The 23,737-nt window shown below is 44.1% G+C and overlaps 1 protein-coding gene across 1 annotated transcript in view; it reads left to right on the top strand.

The window, feature by feature from the left end:
- The window catches only part of LOC311241952 (uncharacterized protein), a gene marked incomplete at both ends in the record, with an annotated part of 31,440 nt that extends 18,282 nt beyond the window's left edge, over positions 1-13,158 (top strand). Inside the window, one exon of the mRNA XM_084330910.1 lies at positions 13,111-13,158. Coding sequence (XP_084187036.1) covers positions 13,111-13,158 — 48 coding nt within the window. The remainder of the gene's footprint in view (positions 1-13,110) is intronic.
- Positions 13,159-23,737: the final 10,579 nt, after the last annotated feature.

Here is a 23,737-nt window from a genome sequence, read left to right as displayed (position 1 = left end):
CTGTATAGTGTACTGTAGGACCAGGCTGTATAGTGTACTGTAGGACCAGGCTGTATAGTGTACTGCAGGACCAGGCTGTATAGTGTACTGCAGGACCAGGCTGTATAGTGTACTGTAGGACCAGGCTGTATAGTGTACTGTAGGACCAGGCTGTATAGTGTACTGTAGGACCAGGCTGTATAGTGTACTGTAGGACCAGGCTGTAGAGTGTACTGTAGGACCAGGCTGTATAGTGTACTGCAGGACCAGGCTGTATAGTGTACTGTAGGACCAGGCTGTATAGTGTACTGTAGGACCAGGCTGTATAGTGTACTGCAGGACCAGGCTGTATAGTGTACTGTAGGACCAGGCTGTATAGTGTACTGTAGGACCAGGCTGTATAGTGTACTGTAGGACCAGGCTGTATAGTGTACTGTAGGACCAGGCTGTATAATCATAATCAACACAGACCCGCCCCACACAGCTACTAAATATTAAAAAAAAAAATTCACTCACCATTGACGACGTTACTTCTTAGGAGGAAATAGAGTCCCTGTCGCTCCTTGTAAATGAAATCCATCCTTCGCTCTTTTCTGATGAAACGTTCAATGACCTCCTCTGCCGTTGCAAATCCAGCAATGCAACAAACAGCAGTATTTTGTGATCTAATCGATCCTTCATTTGCGTGAGGATGCTGTCGAAATCCACTAAACATTGTTCTGTTGATGCGTGACCCACGTTCCATTTTCGGGACTCCGACTCCCGACAGGTGGTCACTCAGACAGTCACCCAAGCGATTCGCCCAAATAAAGTTTTCATTCATTCATTAATTTGCTGTCTCGTTATAACACAAACAGCTCACCATGAACCATGACCAGCTTAATTACGTTAGTTAGCATCCAAGCTAGCGTGATAACATTAGTAGTTATTAGCATCCAAGCTAGAAACTGCTAGGCTGCCTGCTTAGGGCCCGCGTCCACCTGGCTCACAAAAACACTGATAGTGCGCCGGCAGCGCTGGCATGAAGCGCATCTTGTAGATGACGGAAAGAAATCTACAGCCATCCTTTTATCGTTTTTTCATGCCGCGGTTTTACACATATTATAGCATATTTTAATAACTTTATTGTATATTAATTATTAGTGCTGTCAAACGATTAAAATATTTAACTCGATTAATCGCATGATTGTCCATAGTTAACTCGCGATTAATCGCAAATTAATCGCATTTTTTTTTTTAATTTTTTTTTTACCTTAAACAGATCTTTTTCAAGTTCCAAGTTTTAATACTCTTATCAACATGCGAGTCAACAAATGCTTGCTTTGTGCAGCCATTTAACACAAAAGGATGACCCTCATGCATTGCAAATTTGCATCAAATTCAAAACAGAGTGATGCACAAAATAACTTAAAAGAAAATAATAATTTAAAACAATGAATAAAGTGTGCATGAAATAATAGGGGAAAGAAAACGTTAGGAACTTGTTACATTCACACACACAAGGGCTGATTAATCACACACCCCCCTCTCTCCCTCACACACACACTCTCCCAGCTCTTTTTCTCTTTTGCCCCTTCCTCATCTCTCTCACCCCCCTCTCTCTCTATATCTCACACACACACACACACACACACACACACACACACACACACACACACACACACACACACACACACACACACACATACACACACACACACTTCAGAAACAAACATAGTATCAATGAGAGCATCAATAATACACCTGAGTGAAGTCTAGTAAACATTTTTTTTTTTTTTTTTTTTTTTTTTTAGTTAATCTTGAGTTAAAAAAATTAGTGGCATTAATAGAATCGAGAGTTAACGCGATATTAACGCGATATATTTGACAGCCTTATTAATTATATATAGTTATTGCCTGACACCACAGTTCACCCTTTGCTTTTTATTAGCTTTTTAGTAGTGTATTCGTGTAGTTATTATTATTAGTGTATTTGTGTTTTGTCGCGAATCTCAATGGCCCGTCTACTGTGGGAGACAGCGAAGACAGGCAGGCAGCTCCGGTGTCAGGTTACAAACAGAGTGGTAGATATGAATGGCTGTGATTGGTTGTCTGAAAATGAGCTCAGCGCATCGCTCTGAAAAGTTAAGAAAGTTTCAACATTCGGCCGCACAAAAAAGCTGAAAAAAGAAGCCGACTGCAGCGCACTTTCTATAGGCGGCGCATGCGCCCGCATACGCTCTCTCCCCATTGGGATACATTGAAAAAAGACGCGTGCGGTCATAAATATGAGGCAGGTGGACGCGAGCCCTTATACCTGCAATAATGTTGTCATCCTCCTGGACAGATAGACTTGTTAAATCATAATATCCACAGGTGTGTTGTGCTGGTCCTCAGTAAATGTCCCGCCGCGAAAAATAAGTTGCTATTAAAGTGCTAAATGTTAGATACACTAATATAGAGGTTTCGAACGTGGCTGCTCTCAGTGCTCTGTTAATACAATTTTCAATCAATCAATCCCGCGAGGGGAGAAACAGCCGTGTAGCTACAGAGCTGCAGACGTAGGAGCCATACTCTGCAAGGCTGCCAATCATTCAACCTCCGTGTATTGGATGTCAAGGGCTGTCAATCATTAAATCCTCCATTCAATGGCAAGAGTTTAAATGCACAGACCGTGCTTAGATGACATTAATAGCCTATTTTGATTGGCTATTAAGTTTAAATGCACAGACCGTGCTTAGATGACATTAATAGCCTATTTCAAGATCTTAAGCCGTTTTGAGCCTAGGCTCCAACCACGGTGGGGCCTCATGCTACACAGCCACATTATTATGCAACTGAGACATCTCATCTGGATCTGCGCTGACATGGCTGACATCATACCTCAACGACCGCTCCTACCAAGTGTCATGGAGAGGGACTCTGTCGGCCACCCGCCCCCTGCGGACGGGTGTCCCCCAGGGCTCGGTCCTAGGACCCCTTCTCTTCTCCCTCTACACTAAATCACTGGGTAACATTATCACGTCTCATGGCTTCTCATATCATTGTTATGCCGATGATACTCAACTCTTCCTCTCCTTCCCTCCCTCAGATATCCACGTCTCTGAGCGGATCTCGGCCTGTCTGTCCGACATCTCCGCCTGGATGACGACCAACCACCTCAAACTGTACCTAAGCAAAACAGAATTGCTCCACCTGCTGGCCAAATCCTCCCCCCTGACCGACCTCTCCATCACAGTCGAGAATGCAGCTGTGACCGCGTCCAAGACCGCCAAGAACCTTGGTGTTGTCCTCGACGACCAGTTGAACTTCTCTGCTCACATCGCAGCGACAACCAGAACCTGCAGATTCCTCCTGAGCAACATCAGAAGGATACGCCCCTTCCTGACAAAAGAAGCCACCCAACTACTCGTCCAATCAACAGTCATCTCCCGCCTCGACTACTGCAACGCACTGCTAGCTGGCCTGCCGGCCACTGCCACCAAGCCTCTTCAACTCATTCAAAACGCAGCGGCCCGCCTGATCTCAAACCTACCGATGTCGGCCCATGTCACCCCACTTCAAGGCCCTCGACCTAGCATACCGTGCAGCAAAGGGAACCGCTCCCGCCTACCTCCGGTCAATGGTCTCTAACTACCAGTGATGCCACAGATTACTTGTAAAAGTAATCTGATTACTGATTACTGATTACTCCTTTAAAAAGTAATCTTAGTTACTTTACTGATTACTTGATTATCAGAGTAACTTAGTTACTTTGAAAGTAACTAGGTTACGAAGTCGTCCCCCCTGCTGCTGCCACAACATAAGAATGACAAAAAAAATTTAGTAAAATGTACTCAGTTTGAGTAAAATGTACTAATAGGGCAGGTAGGCCTATCTTGCTATCTATAGATCTATAGATTTCACAAAAGATAAATGGTCAATAACACCACAATAGGCTGATATGTAGCCTACCTTTGAGGCCTGCCCCATTCAGATATGGTTCTACGTTATTATTATTTATTATTGTGTGAATGAATGAATGAAAACTTTATTTAACAGATTGCAGAATGGGTACAATACAGTACGGCTCAATACATACAATTGTTAAGGGGATGCAGACCTGAGAAAGACATTTGTCTTGTTTCCATCAGGGTCCCCCATTTTCAATTCATATAGACATTTATGACATACACAACATACATGACATTTATGGCATAGGGACATATAGGTATTTAGTACTGATACATTTGTGACATAAGCGGTATTCAAATATACAGTACTGTTACCCCTAGATCCTGACAGAGTATATACATATGATGGGGAGGGGACTGTACATTAGGAGGGGGTGGGTGGGTGGGAGGGAAATATACATACGGCGGGGAGGGAATATATATACTGCAGTGTTGTCAGTGTGCTACTGACAACCTACATACTGCAGTATGGTGTTCCATGTTCATGAATAGTGCAAGCAAAAGATGTTTAACTCAAAGGTGGAACATACTGTTTGGCTGGTGCAGCTCCGACTCCGAGTCCTGTAGAAGTCGATGGTCGTGCTGTGCTGTATATTCCATATGCGGTAGACAGTATTTTGTTTCCTCCGCAAAGTGAATGTTTTTTTCACCCGGCTTAGTTTACACAAACGTTAAGTAGACTAGTGAACTTCCAGTGCAAGGAAGCATTACGAGCGCGAGCGTCTCCCTGCTACAGTAGCTCGCAGGTCAGCCTGATAATAACAATAACAGCCGCGCCCACCAGCATGGCTCAACACGCGAGTTTGCGTGCTGTGACGTCACTCCCCAATACAAGGAAAAGCTTTCCAAACGTATATTTGACTGTCGAAAACGAAAGAAAATACTGCATTCCGCCTGCATTATGATGAGATAGTAACGAAATAGTAACGCACAGCCACTTGAACAAGTAACTGCAATCAGATTACTGGCTTGTAAAGATTAACGCGTTAGATTACTATTTTCGGGGGAAAGTAATCAGATTACAATAACGCGTTACTTAGTAACGCGTTAGTGGCATCACTGCTAACTACACACCCTCAAGACCCCTACGCTCTGCATCTTCTGGCCGCCTCAGACCTACTCCTATCCAAGCTCCCGGAGGGTCATCAAAGAGAAGCCGCCTATTCTCAGTCCTTGCCCCACAATGGTGGAATGAACTACCCATCCCAGTTAGGACAGCCAAATCCCGTCCAATCTTTCGCCGTCGACTAAAGACTCACTTCTTCAACCATTATCTGAAATGACAATAAAAAAAATTCAAAAAAATTTTAATAAAAAAAATTAAAAAAAATTATATATATATATATCTAACCCTGACTAACCTTACTGTCATGCACTTGTCCTAATAAACTAACCTACACTGTAACACGCAACACTTTGATAAACATTGTTACTCAGCTGATAGAGTTGTACCCTTCTTGCTGTCTTGTCGTACAGAACTTGTAAGTTGCTTTGGATAAAAGCGTCAGCTAAATGACTAAATGTAAATGTCTGACATCACAGATCAGCACATTTTCAGATGACTCAGTTCAGTGAGGGTGAATATTGTGAGAGGAGAATTGGAAGAATGCGCCAATATGAGAATTAGAGACATAGATCATATTAATATAGCTATGAAACAATGCTAAACACTGAAAAAGGCCATTTATAAGATAGTTCCCCTTTAAAAACGCTGCCTATGCTATAAAGCAAATAGATCTTTTCAATAGAAGGTTACTCTACAGGTTAAATTATATGGAAGTTAAAAATAGTTACAGATAAATAAATAGATATGGTTATAGAAACTAGAAAACAGCTTCACAGGACATTTGAGCTGTTGACACGCTGCATTTCAGTAGAAATATTGCATCCTGATTGATCACATTGCAAATTTAGTACACAAATATCAGATATATACATACACAGAGTATCAGGTTAAAACTCACACAGCTAACACATAGAAGACACTTGATGTTGGGAGAGATTAGAGTGTTAAAATGGGGGAGGAAGTGAGGCTATATGCAGTAGTCTGACAAGTTTTTTTATACTGCAGAAAATACATTTAAATGAGAGAACTATGATTGAAGTGTGAATATGTATGGGACAATACTGGATAAAAGTGAATTGATCAATGCAACTATTTAGTTTCACTAAGCTTGTAATGATAGGAGACAGTTGAGACAAGACACAGACTCTGCTATGTTTTGTCAAATATTCCACCCAAATTGTGAAATGAACCCAGTCGGGTCTTCACCGAATTGACATGTATATCTGACTATATTCAATATCCAAACTGTCATAGTTATCATAATCTATGAGGAAAGAACATCCTCCAAATGGTTTATTGGATGACTGTTGTGAGTCCACAGCAAATTATGGCATTCAGTTTAAAACAGTAGATAAGTACTGTACAGAGATTGTCACTTACAAATAGATGGCATTATAAATAGATAGATAGATACTTATTTTTCGCAAATTTCTTACGTTTACATTTTCTTGGTTGTCTATAGATGGGACTGCCAGCAGCCCCAACAGGGGGAATGTAGTAGAAAATGTATAGTTTCCATACCATAAGATCAAAATTACATAATTACTATTGATCTGCAGATCAGTGATATCAGCTTCCCTTCGAGCTCTGTAATATATTAACGTTGGCGGACCTCTGTGGGAGGCTGATGTCGCTGATTTGTAGATGTGGAATGTGTACAAAGCAGGACAAGGTGCCATAACCCAGCCAGGTCATCAGGACCAGGGGGGCCTCGTCAAAAGCCCAATGATCTTTTGTCCGATGATGTAAGATCGTATGATTTGGGGGAGGACACGCCTGTTTAAACTTGTCATCTTGTCATGTGATCAGCTGTTCTTGAATGTCTATAAATATCAATGTGTTATGAAAGACCGGGCTTCTCTTCCTTCTGCCGGTCCGGTTCTGTTCTGTCTTAAACTTCAGTGCTTTAAATTGAATAAACTACTGTCGATATAATTTAGACCAGCCTCGTCTACTTCCTTTAAGAAGCTCCATTTCTCCTTCAGTGACTTTGGCCTTGTACAGCTAAATAAATAATGTGACTTTGGCCTTGTACAGCTAAATGATTAGTCTGACTTTGGCCTTGTACAGCTAAATGATTAGTGTGACTTTGGCCTTGTACAGCTAAATAAATATTGGCCTTATACATCTAAATGATTAGTGACTTTGGCCTTGTACAGCTAAATTAAGTGTGACTTTGGCCTTGTATAGCTCTGTTTTACTTGCTCTATGAAAATGAATAAAAAAAAATCTATAAAAAGATTAGAATTAGTATATTGTAACACTACAGAATATTGTATATTGTAACACTACAGAATATTGTAACACTACAGAATATTGTAACTACAGAATATTGTAATATTGTAACACTACAGTATTTTGTAACACTACAGTATATTGTAACACTACAGAATATTGTAACACTACAGTATATTGTAACACTACAGAATATTGTAACACTACAGTATATTGTACTACAGTATATTGTAACACTACAGAATATTGTACGCGACCCTCTCTGCGTGCCCTCCTGTCTCCGGCTGTCTCGTAGTGATGACCGGAGTGCTGGACATCCCGCGATGATGACGGGGAGGTTGCGACCCTCTCTGCGCCGCCCCCTGTCTCCGTCTGTCTCGGAGTTATGACCGGAGTGTTGAACGTCATGTGATTAAGACGGGGAGGTTGCGACCCTCTCTGCACCGCCCCCTGTCTCCGGCTGTCTCGGAGTTATGACCGGAGTGTTGAACGTCCCGTGATTAAGACGGGGAGGACGCAACCCTCTTTGCGCCGCCCCTGTGCCTCAAATAGATCCGCTATCTTTAATCTTTCAAAATGTTTAGTTGCTATCGCTATCAGCTCTATCTTACATTTTTCTAAATGTTCAGTTGCTATATTGCATGCACTCATCTGTGTTTCACTACACACATGAGTGCATGCTTACCAACTGTCTGTCTGCAACACTACTATCACCGACATCTAAGAAGGGAGATCCCCTCTTGAATTGGCCCTTCTTTTTTTTTTTTTTTTTTTGTCTTTTTCCCCCTCCATTTTCCTCCGATTTTCTCCCATCCCAATGTTAGTCGTATGCCAATTCCCAGTCCCTTCCTGGTCGCTGCGCTTTACCCCCCACAGTCAGATCATTTGGGAGAGTGGAGGCTACCACGTGCTTCCTCCGACACACGTCCAGCCAATCACCGCTTCTTTTCACCTGGCAGCGCGGATTCTCATTGAGAGGGCGTAGCGTGTGGGAGGACCACACTATGCCCCTCACGTCCAATCCGCGCTTAGCAGGCGCCCCGACCGAACTGTAGGAGTCGCTGTTTACAACGACCCGGACCCACCCCGCCAGCTTCTCCCACCCTCTGATACAGCCAATTGTATCAGTGCAGACGGCCAGCCAAGCTGGTGACAACCCCGGAGCTGTGAGCTGGATTCGAACAGGCAAACCAAGCTCACAGCTCCGGGGCTGGTGACGAACGCAATCTCCGCTCGACCACCTAACCGCCTGAATTGGCCCTTCTAAGGGTTCTCTCCTCCACATTACCTGTGGTGCATTTTTTCCTATTGCTAGGTTTTAGTGAGTTTTTCCTTACCTTCGCGTGGGGTATGTCTGGGAGTGTTTGCATTCATTTATTTTGCATTTATTTAAAATGTATTGGACCTTATGGTGTTCTTGTTTTGTTTCTTGACTTATTGTGATGTTTCTTCTTGACTTGTTTAAAGAAGATGTGTCCGGCCCATGGGGACATTAACGTGTTGAGCCTTACAAATAAATTTGATTTGATTTGTACTACAGTATAGTGTTGTCACGATACTGGCATTCCGACTTCGATACGATACCTTGAAAAGTATCGATACTTCGATACCATTTTGATACAAAAAAAAGAAAATAATAATAATAATATATATTATTATTATTATTTTTATTTTTTAAACAAATTTAGCTTTTGTTGCTGGTTGATTCTCCTCAGCTTCTCTCTGGTACTATAAGAGAAGATAAATATAACACTTTTAAAACCCTTTGTTTATCTTTAGATCACACATTTAAAAATAACTGTTCATCTCACTTCAATCATTTTTATTGCAGATGCAGAACATGGTATTTTCTCAAGCAGACAGATGTAAACACTGTAATCTGTGTTGCATGTACCTGACAAACTGAACTGTTTGTATTATAGTTAGTAACAGTTTAGATTTTTATTTAAAGATAACAGGGCTATATAACTTCACAACAGCAAAATTACTACTAGTACTAGGAGAGAGAGAGAGAGAGAGCGAGAGAGAGAGAGAGAGAGAGAGAGAGAGAGAGAGAGAGAGAGAGAGAGAGAGAGAGAGAGAGAGAGAGAGAGAGATATCTCCGGAGGTATGCTCGGACTCGGAGCATTTATTAACGTTACATTTTCAACAAGATTGCTGCTACTTAAACACTTCATGGAAACGGGGTAATGTTATGTCGAGTTCATACGGGTACTAGTGTAGTTAGTATGAACTCGACTTAACGTTACTCCGTTTCCATGAAGTAATTATAAAGGTGGCCAGCTAGCTAGCATAAGCTAACGTTAGCTAATAGCTGTATTCGTATCGTTGGCACTGCTCTGTAACAACGCTTGCAAATGGGCATCGTGGCATCTTTAGCTTTTCCCGAAACGGGGTAACGTTATGTCGAGTTCATACGTGTAATAGTGTAGTTAGTATGAACTCGACTTAACGTTACTCCATTTCCATGAAGTAATTATAAAGGTGGCCAGCTAGCTAGCATAAGCTAACGTTAGCTAATAGCTGTATTGGGCGGCTACGTGGCGTAGTGGGCAAGGCACTCGCCACGAAATGCTGGAGACGCTGGGCTCGTCAGTTCGAGCCCAGCGCTCCACATTTGCTTTCAGTTTAGCTGGTCGTCCGTACTAATACACATTGGCCGTATTAGGGGGTGGGAAACTGATGGGTGGGGATCGGGCGTTGTGGACAGCGACTCCTACAGGTCGGTTGGTGCGCCTGCGCAGTAGAATCAGGAAGTGTCTGGGGCAGCGTGAGCCTCCCACGCGTTACTCCTCGCCACTGAGTGATCGAGCTGTGCAGGTGAAAAGATGCGACTGCTGTTACCTCAAGTACCAGAGGGGACTTGTGCTATGTATGACTTAGTCCACATTGCAGCCGGCTTGTGGGAGGCAAGAAACAGCGTCCGTGACAGGGGAGGGTTGAATTGGATGATACGAAAATTGGGATGGGAGAAAATATAGAAAATGGGAGAAAAAGTGGATAAAAAAAAAGCTAATAGCTGTATTCGTATCGTTGGCACTGCTCAGTAACAACACTTGCAAATGGGCATCGTGGCATCTTTAGCTTTTCCCGAAATGGGGTAACGTTATGTCGAGTTCATACGTGTACTAGTGTAGTTAGTATGAACTCGACTTAACGTTACTCCGTTTCCATGAAGTAATTATAAAGGTGGCCAGCTAGCTAGCATAAGCTAACGTTAGCTAATAGCTATCGTTGGCACTGCTCTGTAACAACGCTTTAGCTTTTCCTTCGTCGTTTACTTCAAACCCGAAGTACTTCCAAACAGCACTTCTGCTGTTTTCTTTATCCACAAGCACAAGTTGCGGAGGCTGTGCATTTGCCATCTTCAGCTAAAATGTTTGTTTACAAACTGAAGACGGCTCTGTGAGGGGGAGGGCTGGAGGAGGCGGAGGGGCAAGCGTGCTCTGAACAGCGTGTCAACAACTTCTGGTAGAATACTCGCCAGCTGGTACAGATACTGCAGAAAGTATCGGTATTTTGGGAAATGAGTATCGAAACCGTTTTAAATATTCAGTATCGATATGTATCGATACTTCGATATTTTTGACAACACTACTACAGTATATTGTAACACTACATAATATTGTAACACTACAGTATATTGTAACACTAACACTACAGTATAATAATAATAATAATAATAATAATAATAATAATAATAATAATAATAATAATAATAATAATAATAATAATAATAATAATAATAATAATAATAATAATAATAATAATAATAATAATAATAGATTGAATTTGTAATGCACTTTTTGTTCGCTGGGATCCCAAAGTGCTACACTACAGGGTTAAAACATAGTTAAAAGAAATAAAATAGTTATTAGTAAAACAAATAAAATACAGAATAAAAATAAGATAAAAATAGAACATAGTTAATTAAAAACATAGTATAAACAAAAAAACAAAAACAGCACAAGAAAATAAAAATAAAAAGTCAAAGGCCTTTTTGAACAGGTAGGTTTTCAGGCCTGCTTTAAAAGAGTCCAGGCTCTGTGGTGACCTCAGCTGGATGGGGAGGCTGTTCCACAGGCGTGGTGCAGCTGTGCATAAGGCTCGGTCACCCATGATGCAGAGCTGGGTATTGGGGACCAGTGATGCCAGTAACGCGTAATCTGATAGTTTATAGTAATCTAACGTGTTAATCTTTACAAGCCAGTAATCTGATTGCAGTTACTTGTCCAAGTGGCTGTGCGTTATTATTTCGTTACTATCTCATAATGCAGGCAGAATGCAGTATTTTCTTTAGTTTTCGACAGTCAAAAATACATTTTGAGCTGTTTTTCTTATTTGGGAGTGACGTCACATGTCACGTTTTCAAAGCGTGTCTGAGAACGCAACCTCACGTGTTGTACCATGCTGGTGGGCGCGGCTGTTATTATTAGGCTGACCAAAACATAGCGAGCAGGGAGATGCTCACGCTGGTAACGCTTTCTTGCACTGGAAGTTCAGTCACTACTTCACGTTTGTGTCAGCCAAGCCGGGTGAAAAAACATTCACTATGCGGATGAAACAAAATACTGTCTACCGCTAAAAACAGCACATCCAATTGCATTGAAAGCATCTGGAATCACAACACAGCACGACCAAACGGATAGAAAAAAAACCGAAGCCGAAGCTTCGACTAGCTACAGGAGGACTCGGAGGTCCACCAGCCAAACAGCAAAAGCTGTATTTCAATAAAAAAAAAAAACCCGTAAGTGAGCGAGAGCTGAAGAGAATGGTCGGGAGATATGTTGTTAGAAGAAATGTTACCTCTGAACTAGGGATGTGCATCTCCTCACTGAGGCCGATGCGATGTGCATCTCGATACGGTGGCAACGATACGATACATTAACGATACATTTGAAGCACCGGGCGATGCGATGCGATATGATTCACCCCCTGTTGAGATACGATACGATTCGATACGATTTGATTCAACATAATGCGATTCGGGCCGATACGATGCGATTCAACACGATGCAAAATAATAATAATAATAAATAATACAATTTTATGGTATGACAGAGGATTTGGTTGTATTCCTTATATGCAGCTTATATTATTATTAAAAATAAAAGAATCTACTGTAAGACAATTTATATAAAAACTCTTGGGTGCCTAAGAAGACTTTTGCATAAACTGTCTTTTCTATCCACTTTAGCTAAAAACACACGAGAGAGAGAGGAGAGAGATAAGAGAGAGAGAGAGAGAGAGAGAGAGAGAGAGAGAGAGAGAGAGAGAGAGAGAGAGAGAGAGAGAGAGAGAGAGAGAGAGAGAGAGAGAGAGAGAGAGAGAGAGAGAGAGCCCCTCCCCGTCTGAGCGGCCGGCGACAGTTGATGATGTCACACACTAGACTAGGTCACTAGTGTTACCTTTTTCTGTGTTAACTCGAACCTTAGTAAGAGTACAGGAGAGTGTTATCTTCACTCTAGGGCCGAAGTGGTCATGTACAGTCACGTACTGTTTTAACGTACTGTCCGGACTTCGGGGTAAATCCCTCTTGATGTGTGGTGGTGACAATAAACCACTGGAAACAGTTATCTTCAGGACTGTGCATTTATTTCCATTGTATTCTTCATATCATGCTGTTGACTAACGTTACATATCTCACAACAAGCTACCTGCTTCTGTTGTTCTTCCTGTGTACACACTGTCTCATCACATATTCGCTCCTTGCGTAGCTGACCTGTATGCGTGGGTGCCTCCCTCTTAAAGGAACAGACCATAATCTTATAACACTACCCCCACTCTGGATGGCAATTAACAATTAAATATAATAACATTCCAGCACCCCTATGACTACACACAAAATATCCTAAACAGATTACATAGACTTTTTTTTCTTTTTGAACACCCCTTGAGTCTCTGGAGTCCTTTAGGGTCACAATGCCCAAGAACATCTCCCCTTGACGGAGTAACAGTCCATAAGAAACAGTCCATAGGAAACAGTCCATTATAATCCTTAAGATAGTTGTTTCCTTTGAGAACAGGGTGAAATTGTGGAAGGTAGTGCAGTGTTAGGAATTTAAACAGTCCACCTCCTTTCAGTGCTTCTGAGGTTCCAACACACTCTGAAAAAGAAGCATGAAACACACCTACAACGCAACGAATACAGCCCCAATATAACCACAGCTCTAACTCAATATTAAAGGCAACCTCCCAGTATCCTCTCTAGCTTCTAACTGAGTAAAACACCTGCTTCACCTGTTCACCCCAAAATAATTGTATGGTCTCACTTTTCTCACCGTAAACAAGATCACCACCAAAGTAAACTTACTCATGATGCCACAGTGCCTCAAGTGTTTTTCTTTAACCAAAACAATACAAAGTCTTTCAAACAACAAACTCCTTTCAACAATTTTTTCTTTAAACAGGAGTAATATAACCCTTTTTTTTTTTAGTAAGTCACCCACTCTCCATATTTATCTGGGGGTCTCCTGGTCCTGCTAGACCTGCCCCTGGATGTTTGGCACTGAGTGGAGTCCATAACCGTTGCTTTTTGAGTACGTTGTACTGCACTACCCCCACTAGCATGAACCTCCTCTGTACTCGAGGAGACTTGGGCTGTGTGTGGCGAAGAGGGGAAAGCAACAGGGCTCAAGGGAATGTCTGTAGATGACTCTGCTTCCTGTCCGCTATCACTCCCCGCCGCCGTATCCGGGAACAGATTAGCCAGGAACAGGTCAGAGTCGATGAGGCTGGTATCTGGAATGGGTGGTAGAACCTCAGCAGGGTTCCAGACTTGTGCTTGTTCGATGACCCAGACATTATCCAACAGGGTACGGGAGTGGTATGGTTTGAGTTTGTCATGGTGCACTACTTTGACTTTTGCCTTAGGCCCCTTTTTGATGCGGTACACCAAGTCGTCCAGTTGGCCTAGGACAAAGTATGGCCCCTCGTATGATGGCAAGAATTTCCTCACCTTATCTCTTACTCTCTTGGTGCCTTTTACTAGGTGCCAGACAGCATCACCTGTGTGGTACAGAGTGCGGCAAACGTTCTTGTCATATTGCTTTTTGGCCCGTTCCACAGACTGACCTAGGGCATCTCTGGCGATCTGGTGAGCAAGCTCCAGCCTTTCACGGAGCTGAGTGACATACTGTGGAGGAGTCTGGGCACTTTCATGGCCGGGTGGCAGACCAGCCACCAGGTCAATTGGCTCAGTCACTTCCCGCCCAAACAACATCATGTTGGGGGTAAACCCAGTGGAGCTGTGCTTTGTTGCCCTATAGGCCATTACAGCATAGGGAATCATGATATCCCAATCCCAGTGGCAGCGTTCAGCTGTTGTGGCTAAGATATTTTGCAGAGTGGCATTGAAACGTTCAACCTGCCCATCAGACTGTGGCCTGAAAGAAGTGGTGCGCGTCTTGTCTATTCCAAGTAGTTCACACATTTTCTGAAACACTTGTGATTCAAAATTGGTGCCCTTGTCACTGTGCAAAGTCTGAGGTGCTCCAAAACGACATACCCATTCAGAGGTGAATACTTCAGCGACAGTTACAGCCTGCTCATCTGGTAGGGGATAGGCTTCCACCCATTTGCTGAAGTAGTCTTGAACTACTAACACATAGCGACTATGACGATCAGTCTCGTTGAGGGGGCCCATTATATCCAGAGCCACTCGCTCCATAGGTGCTCCAACGCGGACAGTGCCCATGGGGGCCTGGGGTGTCTTAGAGGGCCTGGCTCTGGCAGCACAGCTAGTGCATGTGCGGCACCACAGCGTGACATCTTCTCTCATACGATACCAGTAGTATCTTGTCTGCAGACGGGTGAGAGTCCGATCCACTCCAAAGTGACCCCCCACAGGACCATCATGCATTTGTTTCAGGACATCTGACTGGTACATACGAGGTAGTATTATCTGAGGGTAGAATATGGTTTCCTCTGCACAATAGAAGCGTCGCACCAGAATACCTTCTTTGAAATACAGTCTTTTCCACTGACTCCAATATGTTTTGGTGGCCGGGCTATGAGGTGAGATCTCCGCCCATGAGGGACGTTCTGTTCCCTGTTCCAGCGCTTTCCTGATGGGAGTGATATCAGGGTCAGCTATCTGAGCCTCCCTCAGCTGCTCAACGGTCCAACCGTGGAATAATTGCGCCTCTGTAGTCTCTGTGAGAAGAATCCTTTCTTCAGTTTGTGAATTTCCATCAGACCTTAAGTCCTCCACACATGTGCTTCCCATTCCAGGGGATGGGGAGTCCACTACCCCCACTAAGCTCAACTCTATGGGATGAGCTTCAGTAGTTCCTGCTGTCACACTACCGCCCAGGTCACACTGCACAGCCTGATGTCTTGACTTTTCCATGTTCAACAACGGGTCTGGCACTTTGCAAGGGCAGAACTGACGACAAGGCCTTCTAGACAGAACATCGGCATTGCAGTGCTGCCGTCCTGGGCGATGGATCACCTTGAAGTTGTATTCACCAAGCTTCTCAAGCCATCTGGCTAGCTGTCCCTCAGGCTCCTTCATCCGTATTAGCCAGCGGAGGCTACTATGATCCGTGCGGACGGTGAAAGATCTTCCCAGCAGGTACTGGCGGAAGTGTGATGTGAATTCCACCACGGCTAGCAACTCCCTCCGTGTGGTACAGTAGTTTTGTTCAGTCTGGGAGAGTCTTCTACTGCCATATGCCAGCACACGCTCCTCACCGTCCTGCATCTGAGAAAGGACAGCTCCGATTCCAGTGTCACAAGCATCTGTGTCTAGAATGAGGTCCCCGGTATCAAGGGGGTAGCCAAGGACAGGTGCAGTGGTAAGTAGTTGCTTTAGTTTATCAAATGCCTCCTGGCATTCCTGTGTCCAGTGGAAACGGGCATACTTTTTGGTCAGGGCATGTAGAGGTTGAGCGACAGCAGCAAAGTCTTTTACAAAACGTCTGTAGTATGACGCAAGGCCTACAAACTGGCGGACCTCACTGACGTCGGATGGTGTAGGCCACTCTCTGACTTTCTGGACTTTCTGTGAGTCGGTAGCGACCCCCTGCTCGGAGACGATGTGCCCGAGGTAGGCTACTTGCCGTTGGAACAGGCAACACTTTGCTGGTTTCAATTTCAACTTGGCTTGGCGCAGTCGGTCAAACACCTGGGATAGCCGCTGCAGCATTTCTGGTACATCTTTTCCCAGTGTAATGATGTCATCTAAGTATACTAAGCAGGTCTCCCATTGCATGCCAGCAAGGACGCGGTCCATTAGACGTTGAAATGTTGCTGGGGCGTTACATAGCCCAAACGGCATGACATTCCACTCAAAGAGCCCCTTCCTGCTGCAGAATGCTGAGGCCTTGCGTGCTCTGGGGGTTAGTTCCACCTGCCAATAGCCAGATGCAAGGTCCAGAGTGCTGAACCATTTGGCGCTGGATAAGGTGTCCAGAGTATCTTGAATACGAGGTAATGGGTACGCATCTTTAATGGTACAGTCATTCAAAGCCCTGTAGTCCACACAGAGACGATAGGTATCGTCCTTTTTGCGTACCATGACAATGGGCGCGGCCCAACTGCTGTGGCTGTTACGGGCGAGTCCAGTCTCGAGGCTCTGCTGTATCTGCTGGTCAGCATTCAGTTGTTTTTCCTGGGCCATGCGGTGGGGGTGTTGTTTCACTGGGACACCTGGCAGGGTTTGAATGTCATGTTGCACTAGGTTAGTACGGCCTAGGTCAGTGGGTCCTGTAGAGAAGATGTCGCCGTAGTCTTGCAGGAGCTTCGCTAGACTGCACTTTTCCCCGGTAGTTAGCTCAATGGAACTCTGGGCGTACAGAGTGGTGAGATGTTCTGGCACGGTGGGGAAGGCATGGTCGGACTGTTGGGATTCAGTGATGATGGTAGGGGGCTCCATTATCTCAACAGACTGGAGAAACCCTGCTACAGCTCCTTTCTTGATGGTAACATCAGTGGTTCCTGGGTTAAATACTCTGATTGGTATACTCTTACTGGGCTGGGCTCCTACTAAGACCCGGGCCACCAGCAATCGGTGCTTCTCAACAAAGCCTTTTGTAGGGCATAGCATCACTTCTCCTTTCACAGGGGTCCGGAAATGAGCATTTCCCGGTATAATGTACTCACGTCCTGGTGCTAGAACTGTGGTGCGAGCTACTCTTACTGCATGTGCTCTCGGCCTGTTGTCCGGATGGAAGTATGGTATTTGTTCACCGAACAACACAATCTTTCGGTTGCCAAAGTCCAGATGTGCTCTTGACTGCTCTAAGAATGGATGGCCCAGGATGGCCTCAGCACTGCCTGGCAGGTCGGCAAGTATGAAATCTACACCCACAGTCTGGCTGCCAATCTGAACAGGTAAGTGAACTTCACCCAAGGCAGGGACATTCCCAGGACCAATGCCATGCAGGGACTGTACAGTTGATGGCTGGATAGGTGGTCTGACCTCCGGGTGGATAGAATTATAGTATCGCAAAGGCAGCACATTTCTCCCTGCCCCAGAGTCTAAGATGGCACAAATCTCCATGTCATACATCAGCAGGTGGATACACATTTCTGGGCTCTCACCTTTGGCTTTACCACTGGACCCTCTGCATGCATTTTGGTTTTTGGAGACATTCAAAACTGTGTCCGCCTGCAGCTTAGTTGGGTTTGTTAGAGAGTGGCAATTACGCCACATGTGTCCAATACCCGAGCAGTTGTGACAGCGGATGCTATCCCAATTTGTATCTTTTTGTCTCCTTTGTTTGTATTGCGCGGGGTGGTTCTGGTTCTGCTTTGTGGGTGCTGGTGCTGCACCATTATTTCCCTCAGCTTCATCAGAGTGGGCATAATCGCGCACCATAGCCATTCTGGTTCTCCGCTCAGCTACATTCCGTGCTCCAGTCTGCATGAGCTGTGCAACGCTGGTAGCTGCTCTCCTGGTAGTTTCATAACGACGAGCAATGTCGTAAGCTTGGGCTAATGTGCGAGGTCGGTCTTCTAGGAGCTTCTGAATAATGTTGGCGTCCCCCATAGCATTAGTGAACACCTCAACACTGATTGCATCCTGCTCCTTTTCAGAACGGTCAGCGTATGCAATAGACACTTTCTCATATATGTCGTCCCTCAAGATGTGTAGTGCCTCACCTGGCAGGCGGATTCGTTGCCTTAACTCGATGGCAACAGCCACTGCATACTCTGATGATGGGCCATAAGCAACCTCCACCTCCTCAACAATGTCTCTGTAGTCCCAGCGTGCTGACCTTGGGTTGCGGTGGACCACTGCTCCTGCTGCACCTATGAGACAGAACCTCAACTGGACAGCCATAGTGTTCTCTGACCAGCGATTAGCCTCAGCACAGCTCTCAAAGCGCTGCAAGAAGTCCTTCCATGGTGTGGTGCCATCATACTGACCCGGTCGTAGTGTAGGAATCCTCTCTCGCTGAACACTGTCGTCCTCGCTGTCTGAAGACAGGTTGTACTGCACACGCCGGGGCAGCCGGCCACTTGGATGGAAGCCTGCTCGCCTGCGATGGGACTGATCATAGCCATAAGTCACAGCTTCATTACCTCCATGGACCGGTGTACTCTGCCTGTGGTGTACAGCGCCCTCTGGCTGCACCTGACGGGAACACACACCCGGTGTCACAGGGGTGGAAAGCAGGGTTGCAGGTTCAATATGTGGGGAATAGACTGTCACATTGTTCATAGGTGTGCAGCGTGTGCTCTCCATAAAGGCTGCTGGTTTAGCAGCAATGCAGGGGTTAATGTTATGGGTAGCTGCATCTCCTATGGTCATTGAATGCATTTGTCCATACAACATATTCATATGGGGAGGCTCAGTTCCATAATGACTTTGCTGCATTTCAATGCCACTGTCTCTCATACTTTGATCATTCATATGAGCAAAGGGGTTTGTGCTTGACAACGACAGATGAGCATGTGGGTAATTGTCACTGGCCATTATCACAAGCGATACCGGAGTCTTATGGCGAGCACAGAAAGACTCAGAAGGAGCTTCTATCCCCAGGCCATCAGGCTGCTAAACGAACAATAATCGCTAAACGAACAATGATCGCTATGCAACAACCATCAAATGCACACAGCACACACACCCACACGCACACACTCACTCAAACAAACAACACACTGCAGCACCCACTCTCCACACTTTAGATCACACAAACACACTTACACTTTATATTTATTGATAGAGGATTTGCACTGCAACTCGTACACCTACTGTGAATTGTGCCTAAACTGCACCTCGTCCATTTATGCCTTGCACTGTATGGTATTGTATATTGGTACACTGCACAGTATTGTGTGTTGTATGGTGACTACGTCTACGAGCATTGTACATGTGTCTAGGCTGAACACTGTGACCTCTTTTTACTTCTAATTTTTACTATGTTTTTGTTTCATACTTATCTTGTCATGCACAGTCTCTGGAGCGCAACAGTAAGAAGCATTTTGTACAAAAGTATTCTGTACTTCTGTATGACAACTATTAAAGAAACTTGAACTTGAAACTTGGCTTATTATGTGCAGTAAATGGGTTTGACATTGCACCAGTAGGGGGCAGCTGATCCTCTGTTATGAACGGGTTGAGGCTTTGTCCATGTTGGTACTTCATTTCACGTCTCAGGTTAGCGACATCAGACTGAGAGTACATGGTTGTAGTTGTGGGGGTTAACATGAATGGGTTAGAGTAGTTGGTCATTTCCCCGTCAACGTTACTTCCATGGGCCGTCATCATCTCAACTCAGTTCATTGACTGACGAAATTGCCTCGTGCGTCCTTTAGCATGAGCTAACTATACGTGTCCATAGTTTACAACTCATTGATGAAATCAGGATTTTTCATATCCCGGACTCGAGCCCCCAATGTTACCTTTTTCTGTGTTAACTCGAACCTTAGTAAGAGTACAGGAGAGTGTTATCTTCACTCTAGGGCCGAAGTGGTCATGTACAGTCACGTACTGTTTTAACGTACTGTCCGGACTTCGGGGTAAATCCCTCTTGATGTGTGGTGGTGACAATAAACCACTGGAAACAGTTATCTTCAGGACTGTGCATTTATTTCCATTGTATTCTTCATATCATGCTGTTGACTAACGTTACATATCTCACAACAAGCTACCTGCTTCTGTTGTTCTTCCTGTGTACACACTGTCTCATCACATATTCGCTCCTTGCGTAGCTGACCTGTATGCGTGGGTGCCTCCCTCTTAAAGGAACAGACCATAATCTTATAACACTAGGATGCGTCAGATACTTTCCGACCGTAGCATTATTGTCAACAACACGGAGCTGGATGGATTGCATGAAGCGATATAATTAAGAAATGAATAACCAATAAATGTGAAGTTATCTTTGAACCCCTGTTGTCAAGCGTCTTCAATATACCCCCCCCTCCTCACTAATGTTACTGGTGTTGCAGAGTCACTTTAGTTAGACACTATAGTTTAGCGTTAGCTGAACGGCTAACTGGCGTTAGCATGTTGGGCAATTCTATTCATGTCTCCTTGACTTCCACTGTTTGTTGATAACTGTGACGCGGCTCTCGCCTTATGTAGTAGCAAAGCAATAGTATCTGCTGTGTGTGTGTGCAGTCACAGTGCACTGCTGACAAGTGGATGAGAGGAAATTATATCAATGCATCGGTTTTGACCGGTGCAAAGACGCTACAACAAGATGCATCGCGAGTTCAGCCTGGCATTTTGCCGACGCGGACTTATTCCACCGGTGCACTTGCATCGTCAACGTGTATGCCGGCGCACCGATGCAAATCGATGAATCGTCACATCACTACTCTGAACACTGTTGGTGGGAGTCACTTGCTTCAAAGACTGCAGGCCTTCCAGATGCCATAGTGCAGGTATGTTCCACCTTCCTCATTTACTCTGCAAAATGTACTGTGTACTCGTTGCTGCTAAACAGTCAGGAGAGATTGTTGCTTTCCCTTTTGATTCATATATATGATGGTGGCAAAGCAAACGCTCTTATTTGCCAAATGCTGTTCATTTACAGGTTAAAGACAAGAGAGACTCAAGTCAAGTCAAGAGATTTATTTGTCATGGCATACAAGTATACAATGAAATGCGGGTGGTCTTGCCCGCAACGATGTGCAAATAACATATAATAGAATCAACATGGTGCATGTTGACTGACGTTCATAGAGAATTTTTTAGCCTACATGTGGTGTTATTCACCGTTTTTGTTTTGTGAAACCACTCGTTGCTGCTCAACAGTCATGAGATTGTTGCTTTCCCTTTTGATTAATGTATATTTGATGGTGGCAGAGCAAAAGCTCTTATTTGCCAGATTTACAGTTAATTTACATGTTAAAGAGAGACTGATTGTATGTTTATAGAGAGACATTTATAAAAACAATTTAATAGTTAGTTGATATAATTGAATAGTTCAGCCTGCATTTGTTAGGTGTGAATCTTGATACACTGGTTTTGTAAAACCACTGGCTGGCTGCTCTAATGCTGTGAGCATCAGAGACTGTTGCTTTACCATACTTGATGGTACAGAAGCTGAAGCACTAGTTTAACAATTTACGTTATGTGCAGAGAAACAAGTTAAAACAATTTATGCACTTTCAATAAAGCGTTTAAAAAAACTGTTGGGGGAACGACGACGACTTCGTAACCTAGTTACTTTCAAAGTAACTAAGTTACTCTGATAATCAAGTAATCAGTAAAGTAACTAGATTACTTTTTAAAGGAGTAATCAGTAATCAGATTACTTTTACAAGTAATCTGTGGCATCACTGTTTGGGACCTGAAGGAGCAGGCTACCTGCAGATCTGAGGGTGCGGGTGGAGGATTGTGGAGTGATGAGTTCCTGAAGGTAGAGGGGTGTATATTGAGTATATTGTAACACTACAGTATATTGTAACACTAACACTACAGTATATTGTAACACTACAGAATATTGTAACACTACAGTATATTGTAACACTAACACTACAGAATATTGTAACACTAACACTACAGTATATTGTAACACTAACACTACAGTATATTGTAACACTACAGAATATTGTACAGTATATTGTAACACTAACACTACAGTATATTGTAACTGTAACACTACAGTATATTGTAACACTAACACTACAGTATATTGTAACACTACAGTATATTGTACAGTATTATTGTAACACTACTGTAACTGAGGGGTACAATTCCCTGACTGTATTACTAGATATGATACTTACTACCACTACCTTTGTACTTAATATTCGGCCACCCAGTACACGGCATAAATATATTATCATAAACACTCTCACGTAGATGAAACGGATCCAACACAAATGTACGAAGTCGAAACAGGTCTTTATTTCTACACAGCGATGGTGTGTAGAATAAGCACTTAATCACTTAATTACATTTATGAATTGAAATAGTATGCACTTTTATGGCAAAGAGTATTCGTCGGTATATCAATAGAGAATGTCCAATCTCTGAAGGCGCAGGTGGTAAATATACGACCTGGAATAGTTAAGGAATAACAGCAATGATACTTTAATGATTATATACTAGATACACTAGAGGGGGTTAATCCGGTCGCTTGTAAGCCGACAGGAGTAGGAGGGGGGGGGGGGGGTAGAATCCGGCTGCCTCGTCCGGCCAAGGGTATCCCAGGTGAACCCACTGTAGTGCCGTTCAATGCGCCGGCGATCCTTGGACCACAGATGAAAGCAGGTGGACTCTTTGTGGGCCGGCTCTCTCCGGTCCACGGGGGAGAGACGTGAAGCGACCTCGTCTTGCAGAGCGTCTCCTCACCTTGCGTCCTCTCCAGGGGGGGGGGGTTCCAACACACGGCAGTGTCGGGGGTCTTTATCCATGGAATAATCAAAGTATACAAAGCATAATCCGTGCCTGGGAAGGCGGGCTGTCGTCGGTAGAATAATCCGGTATACAGGTCCACTCGCTCATCGGCTCTGGGGCTCCTCGGGTGCAGCTTCACATGGGGTCAACCACCCTGGGTAAGCAGCCAGTTCTCTGCCCGAAACGATGGGGTACTGACTACGGTAGTATTCTCACCGCACGAAGCACTATATATTAACAGACTATTATTAGCTTAATAGACTACGTCCAACTCGACGATATAGTGCCAAATATGACTATTCAAATATTAATATACACGATGTCTCAATACCGATGGTAGGCGAACTTGGCCTTACTCCCACACGTGGCGTCGCGGGGAGGCTTTACGTCTGTGACTCTATTGGAGGGTAAGAAACTGGACTGAAAAGAAAGTCCTACTTTAGTAGCGCAGTATATATACGCACTATGAACAAATAGTCCCATTAGTGGTGCGGTAGCCAGATTCCTACGCGGAACTAGGACTTGTTCGTACATGTGGAGCGGTACGTTTGAACTGGGTCTGAGGGGTATGGCAGCCTGGCACCAAGGTCTCGACCAATAGTAGAATGGAGACTATTATGGGATGTTCAGTAGGCTAGAATGGATATTCAATGCATATTGTACAAGGAATATACAAGGGATATCAGGGAATATTAGAGAATATACAAATACAATTAAATATAT

Source organism: Notolepis coatsorum (genome assembly GCF_963971535.1).
Source record: "Notolepis coatsorum genome assembly, chromosome: 15".
Taxonomy (NCBI): Eukaryota; Metazoa; Chordata; class Actinopteri; order Aulopiformes; family Paralepididae; genus Notolepis; species Notolepis coatsorum.
This window is presented reverse-complemented; position numbering and strand designations above follow the sequence as displayed.